The sequence below is a fragment of the Sparus aurata genome, chromosome 8, assembly GCF_900880675.1.
Source record: "Sparus aurata chromosome 8, fSpaAur1.1, whole genome shotgun sequence".
NCBI classification, from domain to species: Eukaryota; Metazoa; Chordata; class Actinopteri; order Spariformes; family Sparidae; genus Sparus; species Sparus aurata.
Genome location: NC_044194.1, coordinates 29758542 through 29778870, shown reverse-complemented (window position 1 = coordinate 29778870; position 20329 = coordinate 29758542). Strand labels below are relative to the sequence as shown.

The window sequence follows — 20329 nt, the reverse complement described above, 5'->3', positions numbered from 1 at the left end:
AAATAGTTTAAATGACTTAGCGATTGTAGCAACAATCAGTAACATTGTTTTGATTTGATTGTACAGTGTCTTGTAACAGGGTGAATAGTGTCTCTGTCTCAGCCATTTCACCCCCCTATCACTTGTTTCTGCACTATGTAACTTCAGTGAGGGGGGAGGATCACGGCGTTACATACATGTTTACTTCATGATAGAAGTTTTCAACACATAATGCTGTTATGACGATGAGGTAGGTTAGTAGTGTCTGACAAATTGTTAGAGGGATTTGTATTCATGAAAGTGGTGTTTGCTATCAGGAACTGTGGGGGGCGCCAAACAGACAAAACTCCAAGAATAAAACTTGAAGGCATTTTCTCAGTCATACATGGACGTCTACATAAACATTGAAAAATACAACACCCGAAAAATAACATTCAATAGCGAACGGTGTAATTTAACAATTTATCATAGCAACTGTGCAGAAATATTTTAACATGATTGGGTTGCTTTTTTATTCAAAAGTGTATTAATATGGAACGTGTCATGTGTATGTATGAATGTATGCATGTGTATATACATATATACAGACAAACACACATACATGTGTGTACATATTGTGTACATATACAGAAATCAACACACCTCACACATTTTTTTTCTGTTGATTTAATCCATTTTAATAAATAAATAGAGAAAAATAAGTTCATGGCTCCGTAGAGACGTGGTCCTAGTTACAATGCAGGTCAGTAGACACACTGAGGACAGACAGGCTGAAATCACAGGAACAAATAATGGGATTTTATCCCTCTTCTGCACAGATTTTACGCTTCCATGGCTGATGAAATATGAGTGATACTCAGATTTTACACGTGACGTCCACTCCTTATATAGACAGGGAGCTTCCGGTCATGGTCACAAGTTAAAAATCCAATTTGTTGTACCCATGAAGCTGCAGTGACTGTTAGAAATAATGTGTGTTTACTGAACTATTGGAGAATGTATCTTATTTTACAGCTTTGGCCTTCTTTCACTTTACACAATTCTACACTTCTTGTCCCAGCTTCAAAAGAGGGAAAATACAGTCTGTATGAGAAAATATAGAAACACACAGAGGCATAAAATGGTAAAAGAAAACCATATGGAGGGACTCCTCAGCTACACAATTACAAGTGACAAACACTTGATCTAAATGACCAACAGTTCTATCCATCAGGTCCTGGGTTGCAGAAAGCTACCAATAGTCGTACTGTGTGCAATCTATCATTCAAAGGGTTACATCAAAGTACTTACAGTTACACATGAAAAATGTCCTGTCAGATCCAAGACACGTGGAGGTATATTGTGATAAATAACAGTAATAACATGCACAAAGTCACGTATCTCTTCAGAGAATTAATATCTTTGTCACGTTATAAAAAAATCAAGGAACTTCTGCACATCCAAAATAAAACTGTTATGTTCAAATATCTTTAAACTGTAAAATTAAAAAGTTTAAAATACAATGGAAGACCTGCATCCCGATCAATGATCCTATCGATAGTATTATACAGTATGTTAGGAGGAGTCATCATATTAATAAGACTTTAGCAGAGAACAGAAAATGATATCATCATCTCAGTCTTAGGCATATATTACACAGTATCATATCGCATATCATATATCATATATCACATCATATCATATCATGTCATGTCATGTCATGTCATATATAACAGTCTCAGACTTTCTTTGATAGAGCTTAGAGCTTTTAAACCAATGAGAGAAGCAGTTTGTGCAAGGGGACAAGTAAAGAGTGCTACTCTGTAGCAGAAGCTGGTTTAAAGTTGATTCTAATTCATATATCATAAAATATGAAATATGGATCTACTGAGTGCGAGAGCATTCTGACTTTAAGAGCTTTTTACAGTCAGAAACAAAATGACACAGTGGCCATGTACAGTATGAAACCTATTTTTTTCATTGTAGGCACCTTTTAATCAGACTATAGCTTATTCAGTAAAAACTCTTGCAGTCTTCTTTCTTCAGTGGCCCTCCTTCCTGTAGGTCCTGTATTGGTTCAGAGCTACACACACAGTCACGTCATTATGGTTGCTCCTATACACAGCAGCAAATGCATGAGATTCTACCAAGTCCAACTACTGTGCTGTACACCACGTCAGACTTAACACAATGTTTCTTACATGAACACGATGCTAGAGCTGAGTGTTTGTAGGTATGAAGCTGTACACTGGGTGTTGACTTGCTGAAGGCCATTTCTCTCATGCCTCAAAGTCTCTGCAGCAGAAAGGCTCAGCAGGGAGCTCAGCAGCTTGCAGCTTCACAAGGTTTGTGCTCTGCAGCAAGCCACCTGCCCACTGCTAATCAGCCCGCACGTCCCAGAGGAGTAGAACACCACTGGCAGCACCCAGGTTTGACTTACAGCACGTGGCAGCAGTTGTACTGGGCCAGTGGCAGGATCTTGGGCTTGTTGTGTGCCGGTATGTTGAAGGCCAGAGCTTTCTCACACAGAGGAAACTGAAAAAGTCTCTCACGTAGCTTTATGCTATGTCGTTTCCCCTGCTCCAGCTTCGGGCCAACTTCATCCCGGGTCCCCAGTGCATTGTGGGGTTGAGATCTGTCCGTTGCGAGGTCATCTCTTCCACTCTCCGCTGTTTTCTCATCTTGTTCTCCTTCTCTGCCTGTTTTTCGCGCCTCCTTGTCATTCAGGATGAGTCTTGCCGAGGATGCAGGGTTTGAAGGGACGGAGGATTCGGGGAGGAGAGGAGGAGGTTTGTTAGTGTTGTTGTTGGGTTCTGCCTCCTCGTCCTTGTCTTCCTCTGGGCTCGTGGAGTCCAGCTGCCCCCGACAGCATGGTACAACCAAACCAGGCAGGGATGATGGTGGGACTTGAGGAGTCTGGTTGACCGGCTTGTCTCCATGACTGACTGGCTGGTCTGAAATCACACACCCACTGTCTTCTTTCTCTGTTTCCATCTCCTCCATCTCTTCCTGAACCTCCTCTTCCTCCTCCAATATCTCCAACAAGCTTCCTAACTCTTCTTTTTGTTCCTCTTCTCTGCACTGGTGATCATCTGCTTCATCAAGCATCTCAATAGCTTGGCTCTCCGGCTCCTCTACTAACACAGATGGCAAACCTCTAACCTCTTTTGCCTCCTCCTCCTCTTCCTCCTCCTCTTCTTCCTCTTCCTCACAGATCTGCTGTAGCGCAGGCAAGTTCTTGAGGGCCGGAGGCTCTTCAGCTGGAGGGGGACGGAGTGTGAGGCTGAGGCTCGGCTGCCAGGGTCCAGGGAAAGCCTGCTGAGTGGGGGGCCTCGCAGCGAGCAGGTCCCCACACTCAGGTACTCCTGAGCGTGGAGAGCTGGGAGAGAGGGCCCCTGACAGCCAGTGTGGTGGGGCCTCTGGGCTGAGCAGGGCAGTATCCAGCCCCTGCAGCCAGTGATGAGCCTCGATCTCCTCGAGTGAGGCGCGGCGAGATGGATCCTTCTGGAGCATCCTGGAGATCAGACTGACGAGGAAAAGACAGAGAGGTTTATTGTTTCAAGGAAACATTTGCTTGCTTTGTTTTTTGTATGACATTTAGATGATCAGCCATTACAGCGACTGAATGCACACAAAAAATAACCTGATTTCAATCTGATACCCACACAAACCTTAATGAAATGGTTTGTTAGCGTTTTTAATGTCCAGAAGGTTGTTCTGTTCTATTTTCCTTTTCTTTTTTTTTTACTCAAATAAATCATCATGTGACACAAACCGGATCAGATGTTCGGGGGTATGTCTGCAGTTGCAGATCTGACAAACCACTCGGTTCCTGGTATTTACGCCTGCTGCCTTCTAGAGAGCGTATAAAGGTGTTCATTCAGGAAGCTTCCAGAACAGAAACTGCATGCAGATGCATCTGTGGTTCTTACACATTTAGACCTGTGCACCAGATTGTACACCACACTGAGCAGTTTGGCAAGTACTTTTGAGCTGCTGATTTCACCATCCTGGGTGTTTACCAGAATCCCATTGTGTTAATATTTTGTGACAGTACCAATCGTCATTCCCACAGTGTTGTCACAGTATCAATATTGAGATATTTGGTGAAAAATATCCTGATATGATGCTCAATCCTTGCATCTATGAAGAGCTATTAAGGACTTTTCAAAATATTGTAACATACATTGTGTATTGTGAAAATACCCTGATATCATTTTAAAGGCCAGACCAACCAGCCCTACCTACATTTATTTTTATTTTAACTCCAGGTAGGGCTGGGTAATATAAATGATATATATCATTATTATAATGTAAGACTGTATGCTGTCTGAGATTTTAGATATTGTTATATCAGGGTATGAAACAGGTGTTGTCATTAAATCAAAGTGATGTCATTTTCTAAACTTACCAGACTGTTTTACATGTTCTATACTTGTCTTTACCCACTTAGTCGTTACATCCACATGACTAATGATTACCTATAATAAAACTCATTGTGTTAATGAAAGTACCAATAGCTATCGATACTGAAGTATATAAAAATACTGTGATACTGATTTTTGATTTTGTACCTCAATCCTAGCATTTATGTAGTGCTTTTGAGGAGATTTCAAAATATTCTGGTATGTATCAGGTTACAATCTTAAAATATTGTGAAATAAATTTAAGGCCACACTGACCAGCCCTACCTCCTGGGTTTCTGAATGTTAGTATTTTTAAATACGACATAGAATGGGATTTAATAGTTGTTTCATTGTCACAGCTGTTAATCATGTTGCAAAACCAGTAGTGACAATGTGGCCTAGAATGATCACATCTTTTTCAGTGCTTCCCAGCAGTACAAAACAATAATGATGATTATTTCATTAAATTAACGTGGCTCAGATAAGCAGCACACAATGATGGATTAACCTATCAAGCATGATTAAGTTAAGTTAATGTAAATTTGCGAAAAATCAACATGAGTTTTCTAGCTACTGTGACGAGCAGCGGTGACATTGTTTTGCTACAGATCAGGGCCCGTATTCACAAAGACTTTTATCTTAACGTTAGTAGTACTCCTAAATCGGACTTAAAGTTTTTATGTAGGAGTCGTTTCTTAAAAGTAATTCACAAAGCCGCTGAGACCTACTTTTACTTATGAAAACAGTGAACTCCTAAACTAGAAGTAACTCTCTGTTGCTATGGATGACATCATTTTATAAGGACGCACTTAGAAGCGGTGACAACGGTGATTGGTTGTTGGGTGACAGGGCAGCCCATTGAAAAGTCATTTATTTTCACTTCAGTGCAGGAAGTTGCATACAAGCCCATGACAAAGCCTATGAAAAGATATTGGATAAAGAAATGTATGAGGAGAATTGAGTGCAATAATTGCGGAGGTCATCTGTGAGTTTAATCCCCTGTGAATCTGCCATGTCGGTAATTTGTAAAGCAAAAATTCCACCGCAAATTACCTACCTTATTTCGCCAAACACAGAGGTCATTTGATAATTTTAGTCCTGTGCGAATCGGCATCTCTGTGATTTGGGGTCGTTTGTTGTTGTTTTTCTTAAGGTTTTTTTGTGTTTTCCACACCTTTTTTCTGCCAAATTTTTTCTGCAAATTCAGGAGGCTCATCAGAAGAGCGAAATCTCGAAAGATTAGATTAGATGGATTACATGCATCTATCAACGGGCTCACCAGTTATTATATTAAAAATATCCATATCTAACCGTTGTGCTGCTCCAACGAGGGCTCTGGTGCGATTGACCCGGGGGATAATGTCAGTAAATTCAAGTTAAAACACAGACTTCGCATATCCTGTGCAAATGCGCCGCACGAAACACAGACGTGGTGGGATAATTTCTAAATCACTTGAGGTCCCCAGGTAATACTAGTCCCGTGCGAAGAGCTGCATTTTCCCCCTGGACAAATACCGGAGTGTTGCCAAACATTTTATTACTGGACTGTTTCACAACTTCAATCCCTTCGCAGTCCATCCGTCATCGTTTTAATAATTCCCTGTCATTTAGCGTCTCCAAAACATTCGGCTGTGACCAGGTCTTAGTGAGTTAGGAGTCCTCTGGACTACTTCTAAGGTCTCACAGACTTAGGTGCTACTTTTAGGCCTAAAAGGTTTTGTGAATAACTCTTATTTTCAAAAATTAGGAGTCCTAAAGTAACGACTGACATGCCTATTATTTTTAGGAGTTGCTCCTAAATTCGCCTGTTAGGAGCTACTTTTAGCCTTAAGATTCTTTGTGAATACGGGCCCTGATGGTTTAGACTGAAACTCTACTTAAAAGCACTGAACTGCCGTCTGTGCACATAACCCACTGTCCAAACAATCTCACTTTATGTTTAAAGCTGTACAAACGACAATAAAATAAGATAAATTATTTAAGATGTTTGTGTGTATGTATTTAATGACATAAATGACATAAAAGACATTTTAAGACTTTCTTCCACCTACACAGGACACCCGTGGATACCCTTTGCCCAGCTTGCATTTGTATTTTAACAGCCAGTTTCAGTGTTTTTTGAACGTGGATCTGAAATTAATTTGGATGTGGTAAACCCCTGCCAACAATCTACTGCCTTTATTGATTAGTCCTTTGTTAAATCAATAGTGAGCTATCTGGAAAACTGTTTTTTAAGGTTTTTATCTCAGAGTAATGTCATTCAGTCTCCAAAGCCGCAGCAGCAGATCAAACTGTATTGATGTATACCCTGCAGTGCTGTGAGCTGAGGACATTGTGTGTGTCTTGGAGGAGGTGTGAGAACTGAAAGTGGAGTGAGAAGTCAGTTAAATTCATGCAAGTATTTTGTTTCTGTGTGCCTCTTGTTCAAACCTTGCTCATGGTTGAAGGACACAGATGTTTTTAGATGAATAAAACAACAGCTAACAAACTGGTCAAAACCAAGAAAATTTGGACTGTTATAGCACGAACTGCATTCGCTGCAGGGTGTAGAAGCCTCTCAGACAACTAGGACACTAAAATTATTCACTGAAACGCGGGCTAATGAGATGATTTTACGGTCATCAGTTTAAGACATTAAGACAGGATGACCCACCGCATCTATTCAACAGCGGAAAATCTCTGAGAGAGATACAGCTTTTTTAATTGAGGACTCAAAAATAAAACGTGCAGGATAATAAAATCATGTATTTTACAGATAACACTTTCATTTCTTAAGAAGGGACCAGAGAGGAACCTGTGTTCATCAGTACTCACTCTCTGCAGTCCACTGAAACATGTTCGGGGATGCAGTAGCGACAGTCCAGAATCATGACCAGAGTCTCGCTGTCATTGGTTTCCTGGAAGGGAGGGACTCCACACACCAACATGTACAGGATCACCCCGAGAGACCAGATATCTGGAACACACACACATTGAAAAGCACAAAAATTAGCCTTAAATAGCTAACCATGTCAGGCCTTAAAATAGCCTGCCATCCCTCTGCTTTCAGACCGTATTTAGTATACTGTGAGCCTCACAGATCATGAGGGATATTCAAAAATATTTGTCCCGTTTGAATTTGACTTGAAAACACCCAGTAGTTATTTTCTGCAGCAGCCTACAGATGAGGTGAACATCTGATCCTACAGATGTAGATGAAAGGGATCCACCCTGCCTGGATCAAGGTCGAAATAACAGCGTTAGTCACTGATTCATGTAAAACTTTTTTTTCATTTTCTCCTTGACATCCCTTGCAGCGAGATCAGAGGTCAGGGTGGCATTCCTGCTGAGCCGTACATAAGAATACGTGACGATATTCCTCAATGAAGTGAAATATAGAGGAAAGTCGGTGCAAAACAGCTGGATATCCGGTTTGATGTGTCTGAAGTGTGAGGGTCGAACTGCAGACGGCTGGGCTTGGTGCTCTTGACCCCTGACTCACTCACACACACACACACACACACACACACACACACACACACACACACACACACACACTCACACACACACACACACACACACACACACACACACTGACACACATTCACACAAATTGACACAATCACACACAGGCTTCCTGGTGCTGACCGACAGTGCTGACTGTGTGTTCTTTTCCCTTCCCCTCCCTTTCCTTCCCCTCCTCCCCCCTTCCTCTCTCGTCCTCAGGCAGACACAGTGAGAGGAGGTCCATGTGAACTCAGGACAGCCTGAACCAATGCGAGAACACTGTGGCTGGTTCAAGGAAACACACATACACACACATGCAGAGGATAGGGAGCTGGGGGCTGAAGGCCACAACAAACAGAGGCCTTGTTGTGGTGTATCGCTGTGTTGCTATTCTGAGAATCATCTTGCTCTCCTTCTTTTCTGTGTCTCCTTGTGTTTCTTCCCAAACACTGGAAACAGGAACACTGCAAATTCTGTTCACATCATGTGTTAGCCGTGATGGAACAGTAAACATAAAGCCAGATCCTGAATCTAATAAGTGCTGCCTCTGCTAAAATCATATTTGTTTCAGGAGTCGGTTGGAGGGCAGTTCCAGTTATTTTTTAACTTGGCCTTGTTTTTTATGCTTTTCTATTTTAATCTTTGATCAGGTTTGTCCCATGGAGCGCAGCACTCCATATACAAAACAAGTAGCACATTATCCACATGCATTTATTCTTAGAATGTCTTAATAATAACTAACGACAATAAATTACACAAAATTATGTCATATTTTTAATGAGACACGCTACTGGTCAGTCAGACAGTCCCCCACTCTGGTCCAGATTCAATCATCACAACAAATATTGGATGGATTAATATAACATTTTGACATTCATAGTCTCCAGAGGATGAACCCTAATTACTTTGGCAAACGCCCTGTCTTTTCTTCTTTTTCTCATCCGGTCAAATTTTCATTTCGTAATAAGGTCTGAGGTTTAAACAAGCTTTGGAGATGTTCATGCTTTTGCTCTACAACATTAAAAATACACTTTGAAGTCTTTAAAAACAATGGTTGCTAATAAGTTGCAAAATGAGACCACAGAGGTTTTTCGGGAACATTACATGTCATTACTCCAACCACAGAGACTTATCTACTCACTAGTCCGTCTTTACAGGCCAACTTTAGTAGAACATATTTCTTCCTTTCTAACTTTCCAACACAAAGAATGATAAGAAATTATTGTTAAGTGTGTTTAGTATAGTGTAGTAAGAAGATTACTGGTGACGAATTTGAAGTCATGCAATTGCAGTGTAGTTTGTTTATGGTCAAACATTAGTTTTTCACTTCTACCGATCACATTTAAGCAAAAAAGAAAAAAAAAAATCATAAAAGTGGTGTTCATCTGTTGAGATGATGTTGCTGAACAGAACATAAAAATGCAAGTGTCATCAACTTGTATTGCAACAGGGTTTATTTTCTGCAATGATCCAGGCAAAACTAAATCACTCTACTAAATTCCATCAGCCTTGGCTGTATTTTTTGTCAAGAGCTAATTAGTAAATGTTAGCATGATAACGCACGAAACTGGGATGATCAGTGTTAGAACAACTGATCATTATGACATTTATTATGTTTGACTGGTTGACAAATGTGGAAATCCTGCTTTATTTGTCACAAAATATCCCTGTTATCTACTATCAAAATACCTTTCTGAGAATACACACACAGAGCATTAGATAAGATAAGAATATTGTGGTTGCTTGTGAAATCAACTTGCCAATTAGTTCACACTGTTCAAAGTGGAAACAGACACCTTCCCCCCTCGTGTTTCCAAGTGATATTATCTTTGGTGCCACTTTAGCCAAGATAACTGGATCGCTTACAATTTTCTCAGAGTCACAAATAACAACAACACTGGAATATACTGGATGTGAGTTTATTCCTTCACTTAGTCTATAATGGAGACATGTGAACAGATAGTAATGGTGCCTGGCTGTCAGAATAGAATTTTCAAAGCAGGCCTTCTAGTGAACTAATCTAAAAACTGATGGTGCCATTATTCTGTAGCTATTTCATAGTGCAATCAACATGTACCTCATAATGATACGTTGAAGCAAAAAACTGTCTTGCCAGTTTAAAATAAAACATGAAATAATGCAACACGTTTCAGGATACGGATAGCCATTGCATGGCAGAGATCTGCAACTTCACAACACTTGACTGCCGATGATACACAGTGCGATCCAACCACAATCCAAACACTGCAGTTCATTCAGTTCATATCTTTCCATGGATTCTGACACGGACCAGTCCCATGTGTCATAACCATTCAGCCATTGTCCCACATTATACTCATGATGGTCTAAACAATAGCCCTTAGTACTCATCATACAATGTAAACTCACGCGCACGCTCACGGGCAAACTCATTCCAGTCTCGAGGAGTGTTATGCAACTGGGAGGAGAAGCCACTGAGTGCTGGGAGTGTACTTTTCTCTGCACGCTGGGGAATATCACACATTCTCACCATGCATTAGTGGCCTGCTGACAGCACAAACATGGACTCCACTCACACACACACACACGCACGCACACACACGCACACACGCACACACACACACACACACACACACACACACACACACACTGTTTGTATAAACCACATGCAGATAGGCTTTATCTAATCAATTTGACTATAAAAGTGTTAAAATACAAAAGCTTGTCCACAGAGTTCAGCAGTAAAGAGGAGATGAGGGAATGTAGTCGGCTGTGGGCTTTTTAAGTGGCTGCCTCTGACGTGCACATTTTCCAGACCACGCACGCCATAAAGAGCCAACGACACTGGCCCTGTTCAAAAAGGTCCTCCAAGTTTGGACATAAAACTGCAGCCCCTCTTGCCCACACTTGGAGGTAAAAAAAAAAAATGATTATATGGTGCATTCATGTCATCAATCACTGGTAAATGTAAAAAAAAACATGAGCTGGACTGAATCATAAAGCCATTTTCTCATGATCTTGACAAATCTCATTATTCTGATATGATTATCTTCTAACTCAGACATAATGATCTTAATAAAGATGGGAAGCACATGATTGTGTTCATGCAGAGGTGCATTTCTCTTTAGCAGATATAGGCTTCTTGTAATTCTAATGACTTTAGAGTAGATCAGTTGGAAATCACACTCTGATCTGTATAAAATATTACTTATTGGGAATCAGCTGAGGTTCGAGGATAAAACCGCTCTAACAATGTCTGTATACTGTCTTTAAAAAGCAATTCTAACCTTTTCAGAAGCTAATTTTTTCTTCCATCAGTAATTTAGTACAGCCCTCAGATAAAGTTGGGGATACAGAATTCAAGTTTCTTCAAAGCTTCAAAGCTTTCTTTACAAAATGCTGACATCATCTGGGTGATTTTCTTAACTTCAGAAATCTCCTCCACAGCCACAAAAGACATTACATTACATAACAGATTTCACGGGCTGAGTAGTGCTGATCTACATTAAATGGTTTTACACAAAGCAACAGATTTAGTGATAAAATATATATATTTGAAGTATTTCCTCTTTAAGTTTGTAGTCGGAATCAATGAGGCAGGCAATTAATGTCCACATCTTGGTCTTAAAAGCACTTTCATATGCTGACTCAAATGCTGTTCTCAAAGGACTTATTTATCCTCAGTTGTTAAGCATCTCCCCCAAAGTGATGTGACTGTTTGGGGATTTCGTTGCTAAGAGAGGTGATTTGTTCTCTGGACTGTTTTCATTAACTCGAGCAGGCCTTGTGCTGGTTCTTGTCTTTGCGTGTTTTGGAAAAGTCCTTGTTGATGTAAACAGAGCAGGAGCCTCAGGTTTATATGAAAACAAAGACAAAGCATTTTTTGTCTCTGAGAAACCTCTTCGGTTATTCAACTCTTCCTTGATCTAAAATTGGATGTTTGGGGGGGGGGGGGGGGGGGGGCAACCATCACCCTCCACCCTGGAACAGAGGAATGAGTGTTGCATGTGGCGGCCAGCCAAAGAGGAGGGATGGAAATTCATTATTCTAAATTAAAGTTTCTGTTGTGGTTCAATACATCACACATCAGAGAGCTCTAACCCAGCTTGACCTCAGACTTCATTGCTCTGACGTATTTTCAATCATCTTCCTCTTCTTGTAAAGGCTCTATAAAGAATAGGACTGACACCAAAACCTGTTTAAGAGTTTTAGAAAGCATGTTTTTCTCCCATTAAAGTTACCAACCAACCCTGACAAGCAAAGTATGTCACCATCAGCTGCTTTTTCTTTAAAGGGTAACTCCACCAATTTTCCACATAAAAGTGTGTTTACAGGCCTTGGAGAGTATGTGGGGGAAAAAGGAAGTATATTTGTATTTTGTGGCTCCAGATGAAGCTGTATGTAGTCTGACAAATTTCCTCCAGTGATGTCACTCAGTGGCGAAGCTGTACTGTGGGTAATATAGGTGCCAGGTTTATAAAAGTAAGCAGAATTCATGTAGTAAAAAAGGTGATGTCTCTGGTTCTGCTGTATTATTGAGGGAATTTGATAGATTTTAAGTAGTGTGAGGGGAGTGCAATGCAAGACCAGTGGACTGTTTTCAAAACCTGGTGCCTACATTACGTACAATGCAACTTAGACACTGAGTGATATCACTGGAAGCAATCTTTGAATACGTATGCAGTAGTACTGCTCAAGAGCTGTAAACACACTGTAATGTGTAACATTGGTGGAATTGCCCTTTATGGCACACAGGGTTCGTACACATTTTTCAAGGTCAAATTCAAGCACTTTTCAAGCACTTTTAAGGGTCATTTTCAAGATTTTCCAGCACCTTATTGCTGGGGTAAAATACGTATCTACAGGAATATATATATACTCATGATTTTTTTCTTCACTTTTTATCACAATTATGTACATTGTATTATGCTGTAAACATCTAAAATTAAGTTTCATAATAGCAAAAACTTCAGAAATTAATTATCCAGTCTGATCCCAATTTTGTGAAAGACACAAATTATAATGTCACTCACTTTCAAGCACTTAAACTAAAATCCAAGCACTTTTCAGACCTTGAAAACACAACATTGGAATTCAAGCACTTTCAAGGATTTCAAGCACCCATACGAACCCTGGGCACATTAGGGTGAATTTTTCTTTCATAACCAAGTGTCACAACCACAGCTCATAGTGTAAATAAGAGTGCGGAGCCAACGCCCAGAGAGTTTCCCAGTGTCTGCCAAATGCAGAAGTTCCTCTTACACTGAACATACTACAACAATTAAGGTCTCCCTCGCTTCTTATCTGACAGCCCAACTCCTCCATAATAACTCACCAATAACTGTCATATTGAGACTTTTTTCAGTGAGAGCACAGTCATACTCGTGCCCCAGTTCTATCCAAATCATAGGAGCTCATCACTTGATCAAAAAAATACCTTTTGACAAAGACAGGGACAACAAAAACATGCAGCATTAGCAGACAGGCATGCACTACAACAGTGGGGGACACTTTGACTGCTGAGTTAAAGAGATTTTCTGGTCTGTGAACGTACCGTGAAGCCCAACATTAACCCTCTGACCTCACAGACTGTACTCACATAAATGCACTCAGCAATGGGCAGCTGTTATGTAACTGTAGGCAGTGTTTATCTTTGTCAAAAGCAAGAGGCCCTGTGGAACATCCTGCCTCTTCCTCCACATCATATGACTATCATCAAACACTCACGCCATGTCCTCAAACAGTGCACACATGTACTGTAAAGACTGGAAGCACAGTGAATTAAACAGCGGTCTGTTTATAGACAGAAGTATCAAAGAGACACAGCGAGTGGTCTATGTGTGCGGGTGTGTAGAGAGAGAGAGACGGGTTTATGAGTCACCTTACTAAGCTGAGATCACTGAGGGACATCTCTTCCTCTGCGCAACTCGGGATTATCACACGTACACACATGCTGTACATTCATGTGTGTGTGTGAGTGTGTGGGTGATGGAAGTGTACAATTTTATCAAAGCGATGATATAATCGTTATTTCCACAAGTTGAGTCATGTCAGAGTAAAATAAAACACAAAAGTGCACTTGAGATGTCAAGTGAAGCAGAAAACAGTCTTAACACACACACACACACACACACACACACACACACACACACACACACACACACACACATTTAAATGGACATTTAAGTGGATTTAAATGGACGCCCTTTGTGTGGACGCTTTTAGAAACAGGAACAGAGATTAAAAAAAAGGGAACTAATGCAACTGCTGATGAGTCACGTTCAAGTTAAGGATGCATGTGAGCAGTGTTTCTTCATCATCACTCCTTCCTCTACCACGGTAATGCCCGCGGTTAACAAACATCATCACAGTGAGACGATCAGAAGCACACAACATCCCGAGAGAAAAAGAAAAATCAAGACCCTTAGTTGCTTAAATAAGACTTTCACTGGTTTTTGCAACTCATCCTTCCCAAAGGCAATCATCCCTTTACAACAAACACCCTAGGTGTCCTTCTGCAAGAACAGCCTCTTTGTATTCAGTGCGGATGCATTTATAGTCACCAGAATAAATGGCGCCCTAACCCTGCCAAAATCCAGCCTAGTCCAGCTTAGCAGATAAAACCACCAACCTCCCTGAAGCGGACACATGCTGCGTCCCCCCTCCCCAGGAGACCTGGGACCAAATCCCCTACTTCAAACAGAAGGCTGTTCCTATAACGTCAAATCCCACCATCTACCAGCCTGCATCACATCTAATGACACACAGATCCCAGCAGTACACACCAACCTCTCTGCTATGGATAAACTGATGTATGGTGCTTTGCCTTTCTGCTATCTATCTCTGTCTTTCTCTCGCACACACACTCACACATACATAAATGCTTGCTATGCAGTAGGAGAGCCCAGTGGCGAGCTGCAGTGTTCGGTTCCACTGCAGAACGTGCCCACTTGGCTCATGACTGGCTGGCGCGCCTGGACTGACCCAGATACACAGACTAATCCTGTACAGACATATACACACATGCGGACACACACGGACACATGCAGTCCATTCACACAGGCACAAACACACGCAAGCACTTACAATATGGATGATTATACAGAGTAGGAATATACACAAGAAGAAAAAAGAAAACACAGGATTAAACACAAACAGGGTCAAGGTGACAAATGTGGCCACACATTCCCTCACACACACAGAGAAAGTGCGCGCACACAAATGTGTGTTTTTCATGTCATCAGTTTGTTGCTTTTAGAGTCGATGGTTGTCACTGTAAACAGCACAAGACAAAACAACTTTTCTGCTGAGAGAGCAGCATGATAGAAAGCTCGAGAACAGCTACTGTATAGACCTGAAAGTAAGTAGTTGACTGTGCTATCTAGGGTCAATGTCCTGAGAAAAAATTGACAATGTGAACATCTTTAGGTCCGTGACAACTGTGCTAACTCTGATGCGGAATCTAATAAGGATCAAGCTGCACCTCGATGTAAGATCGCTCTGTTCAGGGTGGAAAATAAATGGATTACAACAGCTAAGTGTCCGTATTCCTCCAAATTAAGGCTTCATATTTAGACCACTTTTGATCTGAGAACAGAATGCCTTTGTTTGCTGTTGCATATAACTATGCTATGGCTATGATTCAAATGTTGAGTGTGTAATGTGAGCATCAACAGCACATTTAATGTAACAGGAAGCCCTCACATACTTGCTTTCATAAACAAACGCTCAACCTATTAAACAAAGAAATTCCTGCTTGCTGTCCCCCCCTAACTTTGGTGATGGAATGCAACAAGTAAATTTTTACTCAAATACTGCACTTAAGTACACGCGGAAGGTACTTGTACTTTATTTTTCATTTTCAACTACTTCACACTTCTACTCCACCACATTTTGGAGACAAATAGTGTACTTCTTAATGCATTACATTAATTTAATAACTTTAGTAACTGGTTACTCTGCAGATTGCATTCTGCATCAGAGCCAAAGCAGCATATTTTTAAAAATGAATTTATTAATAGTATCCTGAATAACGAACCTGATAGTCAGCCTGGCCAATAATCGGTCGACTTAAAGTATACATTGTGTGCACACATGTAAATACAGTACGTATACTTTACTTTTGCTTATACTTTTGATACATTTATCACCTGAAAATCGCTTTGAATACTTAAAGGTGCAAAATGTAAGAATTGTCCACCTATCATAATCATAGTCCAAGGGAATATGGGGCAGCACATCAACAGAGTATCCGCTTACTGTTGCTAACAGCAGCTAACTCATTAGATCAGTTAGCTGGGCAGCTGGTGTGGACTTAAAGCTTAAAGTGGTATTAAGAGAAAGGGTGGGCTGGGGCAACTGTTAGTCATTTTAGTTCATTTTTGAAAGTCTTAAAACAAAAATTCTTACATATTGCACATCTTAACAGATACCTTAAGACTTCTACACAAGTACTATTCATATGGGTGACTTTCACTTTTACCAAAGCCATATTTAAATACAATATCTTTGTACTTTTAGCATAACTTCTGGGTACTTTTTTACAACACTGCTGGTTGCTCATGTCTGGTGTCAACTTGAACCAAAGAGTAAAATTTTTTTTTTTTTTATGTGATCAAAATCTGACTGAATAAACATACTTTGATGTGGAACAAGTGTGTATTTTTTTGCTTTCCTGTTATGTCCTCATGTGAGGATTCTGACCCCACCACTTCAGTTTCAACAACTCATAGATAACAACAAATTTGGTTCTTACCCACAGCTGGAGCATCATACTCTTCTCCCAGCAGTATTTCTGGAGCAGAGTATGCCAGTGACCCGCAGCTTGTGGCCAACATGGTTCCGGGTTGGAACAAGTTGCTGAACCCAAAGTCTGTCAGCTTCACCGCTCCCTGCTGGGGAAAGAACACCACATTCTCGGGCTTCAGGTCCCGGTGCACCACGTGGAGCTGGTGGCAGTAGGCCACGGCGCGCACAATCTGTGCGAAATGACGCTTTGCAGTGCCCTCAGCTACACCTCCCTCGTGGCGAAGGATGTAGTCGTAGAGATCACCCCCCTCAGCCAGCTCCATCACCAGGTAGAGGGTTGTGGGCGTGTCGATGACCTCGTAGAGGCGAACCACATTGGGATGCTGCACCAGCCTCATACACCTGAAAACAATGTGTAATGATGGTGAAAACTAAGAATATCAGCGTCATTTCTTTTTTTAAAAAGGACACTTTGAAGGGTGCAACTCTTTCAGGGAGTATACTCATTATTCTTTACCTCACTTCCTGTAAGAGGTGGCTTGTTGCCATAACATCAAGTTTTGTCTTGTCAATCATCTTGACAGCAACCAGTTGCCCGGTGTTCAAATGACGAGCCAGTTTGACCACAGCAAAGTGCCCCCTGCCCAATGTCCGACCCAGATGGTACAGTCCGCTGAGGTCAGAGCGACTGGGGCTGCTCCTGAGGTCGAGATGTCCATCCTGGCCTGAGGTCATTTCTCCAGAGGAGTCCATGTTTGAAACAAAGAGGGGATGTGGAAGCAGAGGGATTGAGCTGGAGGGCTTCAGGAAGATGGAGAGATAAAAGGATAAAAGGAGATGGAAAATAGTTGTGTCAAGGTGTCAGGGACAGAGGGAGGAAGGGGGTGCACGGTTCCTCACTGGTGGCGACTTGCCTGTCAGGACAAAGAAAAGACAAACACCATAAGACAAAAGATGGCACAGCTGATGATTTTGGCCTTTGGCCCAAAGGGAGAAAGGCTAAGAGGCGGTCAGCTGCAGCTAATGCCTCATCCCTCTGAGCACTGGACCATAAATAGATTGATATTTCACATCTTTTGACAAAGACAAAGAGGACAGAACAAGTTCTAAATGGAGTCATGAAGACCAGATTACAATGTATGAGATTATATTACAATAAGAACCGTAGAGGGTAAATCATTCTTTGATTGTCAGGGATGTTGGAGGGCTGTGTCTGCCTCTATCTCAAATAACACCCACCCAGCACAAATGGCATGCAAGATCAATACTGTAACAGGAAACCATAATGTATGTAAGTGTGTGTGTGCTCGCAAAAGTGTGTTTGTGTGTCATTAGTTTGTCTAAGAGGGTCAGAAGGTGGCATTAGACCTGGTGATGTCATCATCAGATCATCCCGGGGGTAAGAAGTTCAATATCTTCATCACTGTGGTCACCATCATCATCAATGCAATTACTACTGTCAACTTATTCTGTTCATCCGCATCACTTTAAACACCTTCGTCATCATCATCATCACTTATTTATCACTACACAAGCAGCATCAGCATTAAGGCAACAGCAGCCTCTTCCAAACCCCCCTGACAGCTCCACTGGGCCAAGTTGACAGAGGCGGGCCTCGCCGTGTTAATATGCGCTGTTACCCTGCTTGTACAGTCCTATCCGATCCAAAACACTGCGTAGTCTTGCCTACGGGCTGCTACACTTCAGTCAAGGCCAGCTGTTCTCTACTTGGCCTCAACTGCAGTCCCGAGTTGGCACATACGCATGTAGTTATCCTCCTGGCTACTGCTCAGCACCTCCAAACAAACGCTACCAACAAGCTCCCTGACACTGACAGCGACACGGGAACGCACAGCCGCCACGGGAGCGGAGACACAGTAACCCCAACCGGTAACAACTTACCATTGTTGTGCGGATATCCCGTAGCTGCGAGCCGCTCAGCTAACGGTTCTTTCTGCCACTCCACAGCAGCACAGTCGCTGTGAATTCAGACGCAGAGAATGACAGCGCCGCCTTCCCCGCTTCTTTCATAACACTCCATGTTCTCGGTCCATGCGTGCTCTTACTTTTCTCATGACTGCCTGCCTCGATTCATCCCACAGTCTCGAGCGCCCGCTTCGCACAAACAGACACGCGCGAGACGACGGAGCGGGACGGAACATCTCGTGCGCGGGGGCATGCACGTACACGCACGCGCGTGAGTCCAGCCAGCCTTCTTCTGACGTCAACACATTCCAGCAGCAGCAGCAGCAGCCAGCGGCCGCGAGCCTCTCGTACGCAGTGAGAGAGGAAAATGACTGAATGAGTGCCTCACAAGTCCAGGGAATTATATAACTGACTAATGTGTTATTTCCTCTGAACAGCAGGGAGGCACAACATATAGAACAACCTGCATTCTTAAGATGCTTGCATCGTAATGGCTTTATTCACTGGGAAAGGAATTCACACTGAAGACTCAGAGGACCAAGAAGGAAATGAGGATGAAAGCAAAAAAAAAAAAAAGTTGTTTCTATTTATAACTAGCTCTTAGAAATGTCCTGAGGAAAATTCACAGAGCATCTGTCATCTGTGGCCTACCATCTCTATGGGGAGTTACGGCGTGTCAAATAACATTTACTAATGATCTCATCATGTAAATGAAAGTTTGTGTGTCTCTGTGTGTGTTTGTGTGTGTTAGCCTTTATCCTTGTCTATCTATTTTTTTTCCCCGTTATCCCATATAGCGTCACCTCACACTGACAGTCACATCCTTGAGCTGATGTTTTCAATGTGTTTTCTGTGTCATCTGTAGGCTTCATATGTTAAGCATTGTTGTATTGAGAAGTCTGCACTAGTGTGCTTGATGATCTCATCCCAGCTGCTCTTTGTTTCATCTGCCCATCCAACCTGCAGCAGAATGAGGCCACCTAGTGGTCATTTTATTTATCTATTTTTCTTTCTTTCTTTCTTTTATTTACCTGCCCCTCACACACACTCATGTGCAAACATACAGTACAGTCAAAGGCTGTATAGAGTTACTCTGTCTTTCACACACACACACACACACACGCACACGAACACACATTTCAGTCCTATCTAGTGAAACAGCAGAAGACAAAAACACAATGCATGTGATCCGATCAGCAGTAACCCTAGGGTGTGTAGGCCTATCTTTAACATTGTTTTCGTCAGCACCAGTCCTAAATTACTGTTGTTGACTGTCAGAGGTGTGTAGTTGTTTTAGATTTATTACCCTCCTTTTAGGTGTGCTTTAACTTGGATTGAATGGTTATTATAGCAGTGTGGCAGTTCAATTTAAGTTCACACCTAACGTTTTGATTAAGTTATATACAATATGTATTGGAGCCTGTTTTGTAACATGTAACAGCCAGTGAATAGTATTTAAATGTTTTGATTTTTGCGCCATCAGGTGGTAGTAACAAAACGACATTGTGGTGCACTTTAATAGGCAGGTACAACTACAGCTCAATAAATTCTTCTCAAAATGAAGTCTACAGCACAAGGAGTTGTGAAATAGTCACTCAGTAAGTCAAATTTTCCAAGGGATCGGTTTAGAGCATGTTTTAAAAATATATAGATATTTGGCAAAAGTGTGTCATTAATCGTAAAGGTATTGTTTTTGCCAACGAGACAAACTTCCAAATCACATACGAACCACTTGAATGCTATGTAATTAGTGACATGCATTGAGTTACTGTTTGATTTTAAGACACAGTAGTCTCTGGTGGTTTCTAGAATACTCTAGGTTCACT

General features: G+C 41.6%; 1 protein-coding gene across 1 annotated transcript; it reads right to left on the bottom strand.

Annotated features, from left to right (window-relative positions):
- Nucleotides 1-638: 638 nt before the first annotated feature.
- Nucleotides 639-18797, bottom strand: snrkb (SNF related kinase b). The gene is made up of 5 exons (XM_030426293.1): nucleotides 18480-18797; nucleotides 17095-17491; nucleotides 16585-16979; nucleotides 7179-7320; nucleotides 639-3484 (listed from the first exon to the last, which is right to left on the bottom strand). The coding sequence occupies exons 2-5, from the start codon at nucleotides 17328-17330 to the stop codon at nucleotides 2395-2397; spliced, it is 1863 nt and encodes a 620-aa protein (XP_030282153.1). The 5' UTR covers nucleotides 17331-17491; nucleotides 18480-18797; the 3' UTR covers nucleotides 639-2394.
- Nucleotides 18798-20329: the final 1532 nt, after the last annotated feature.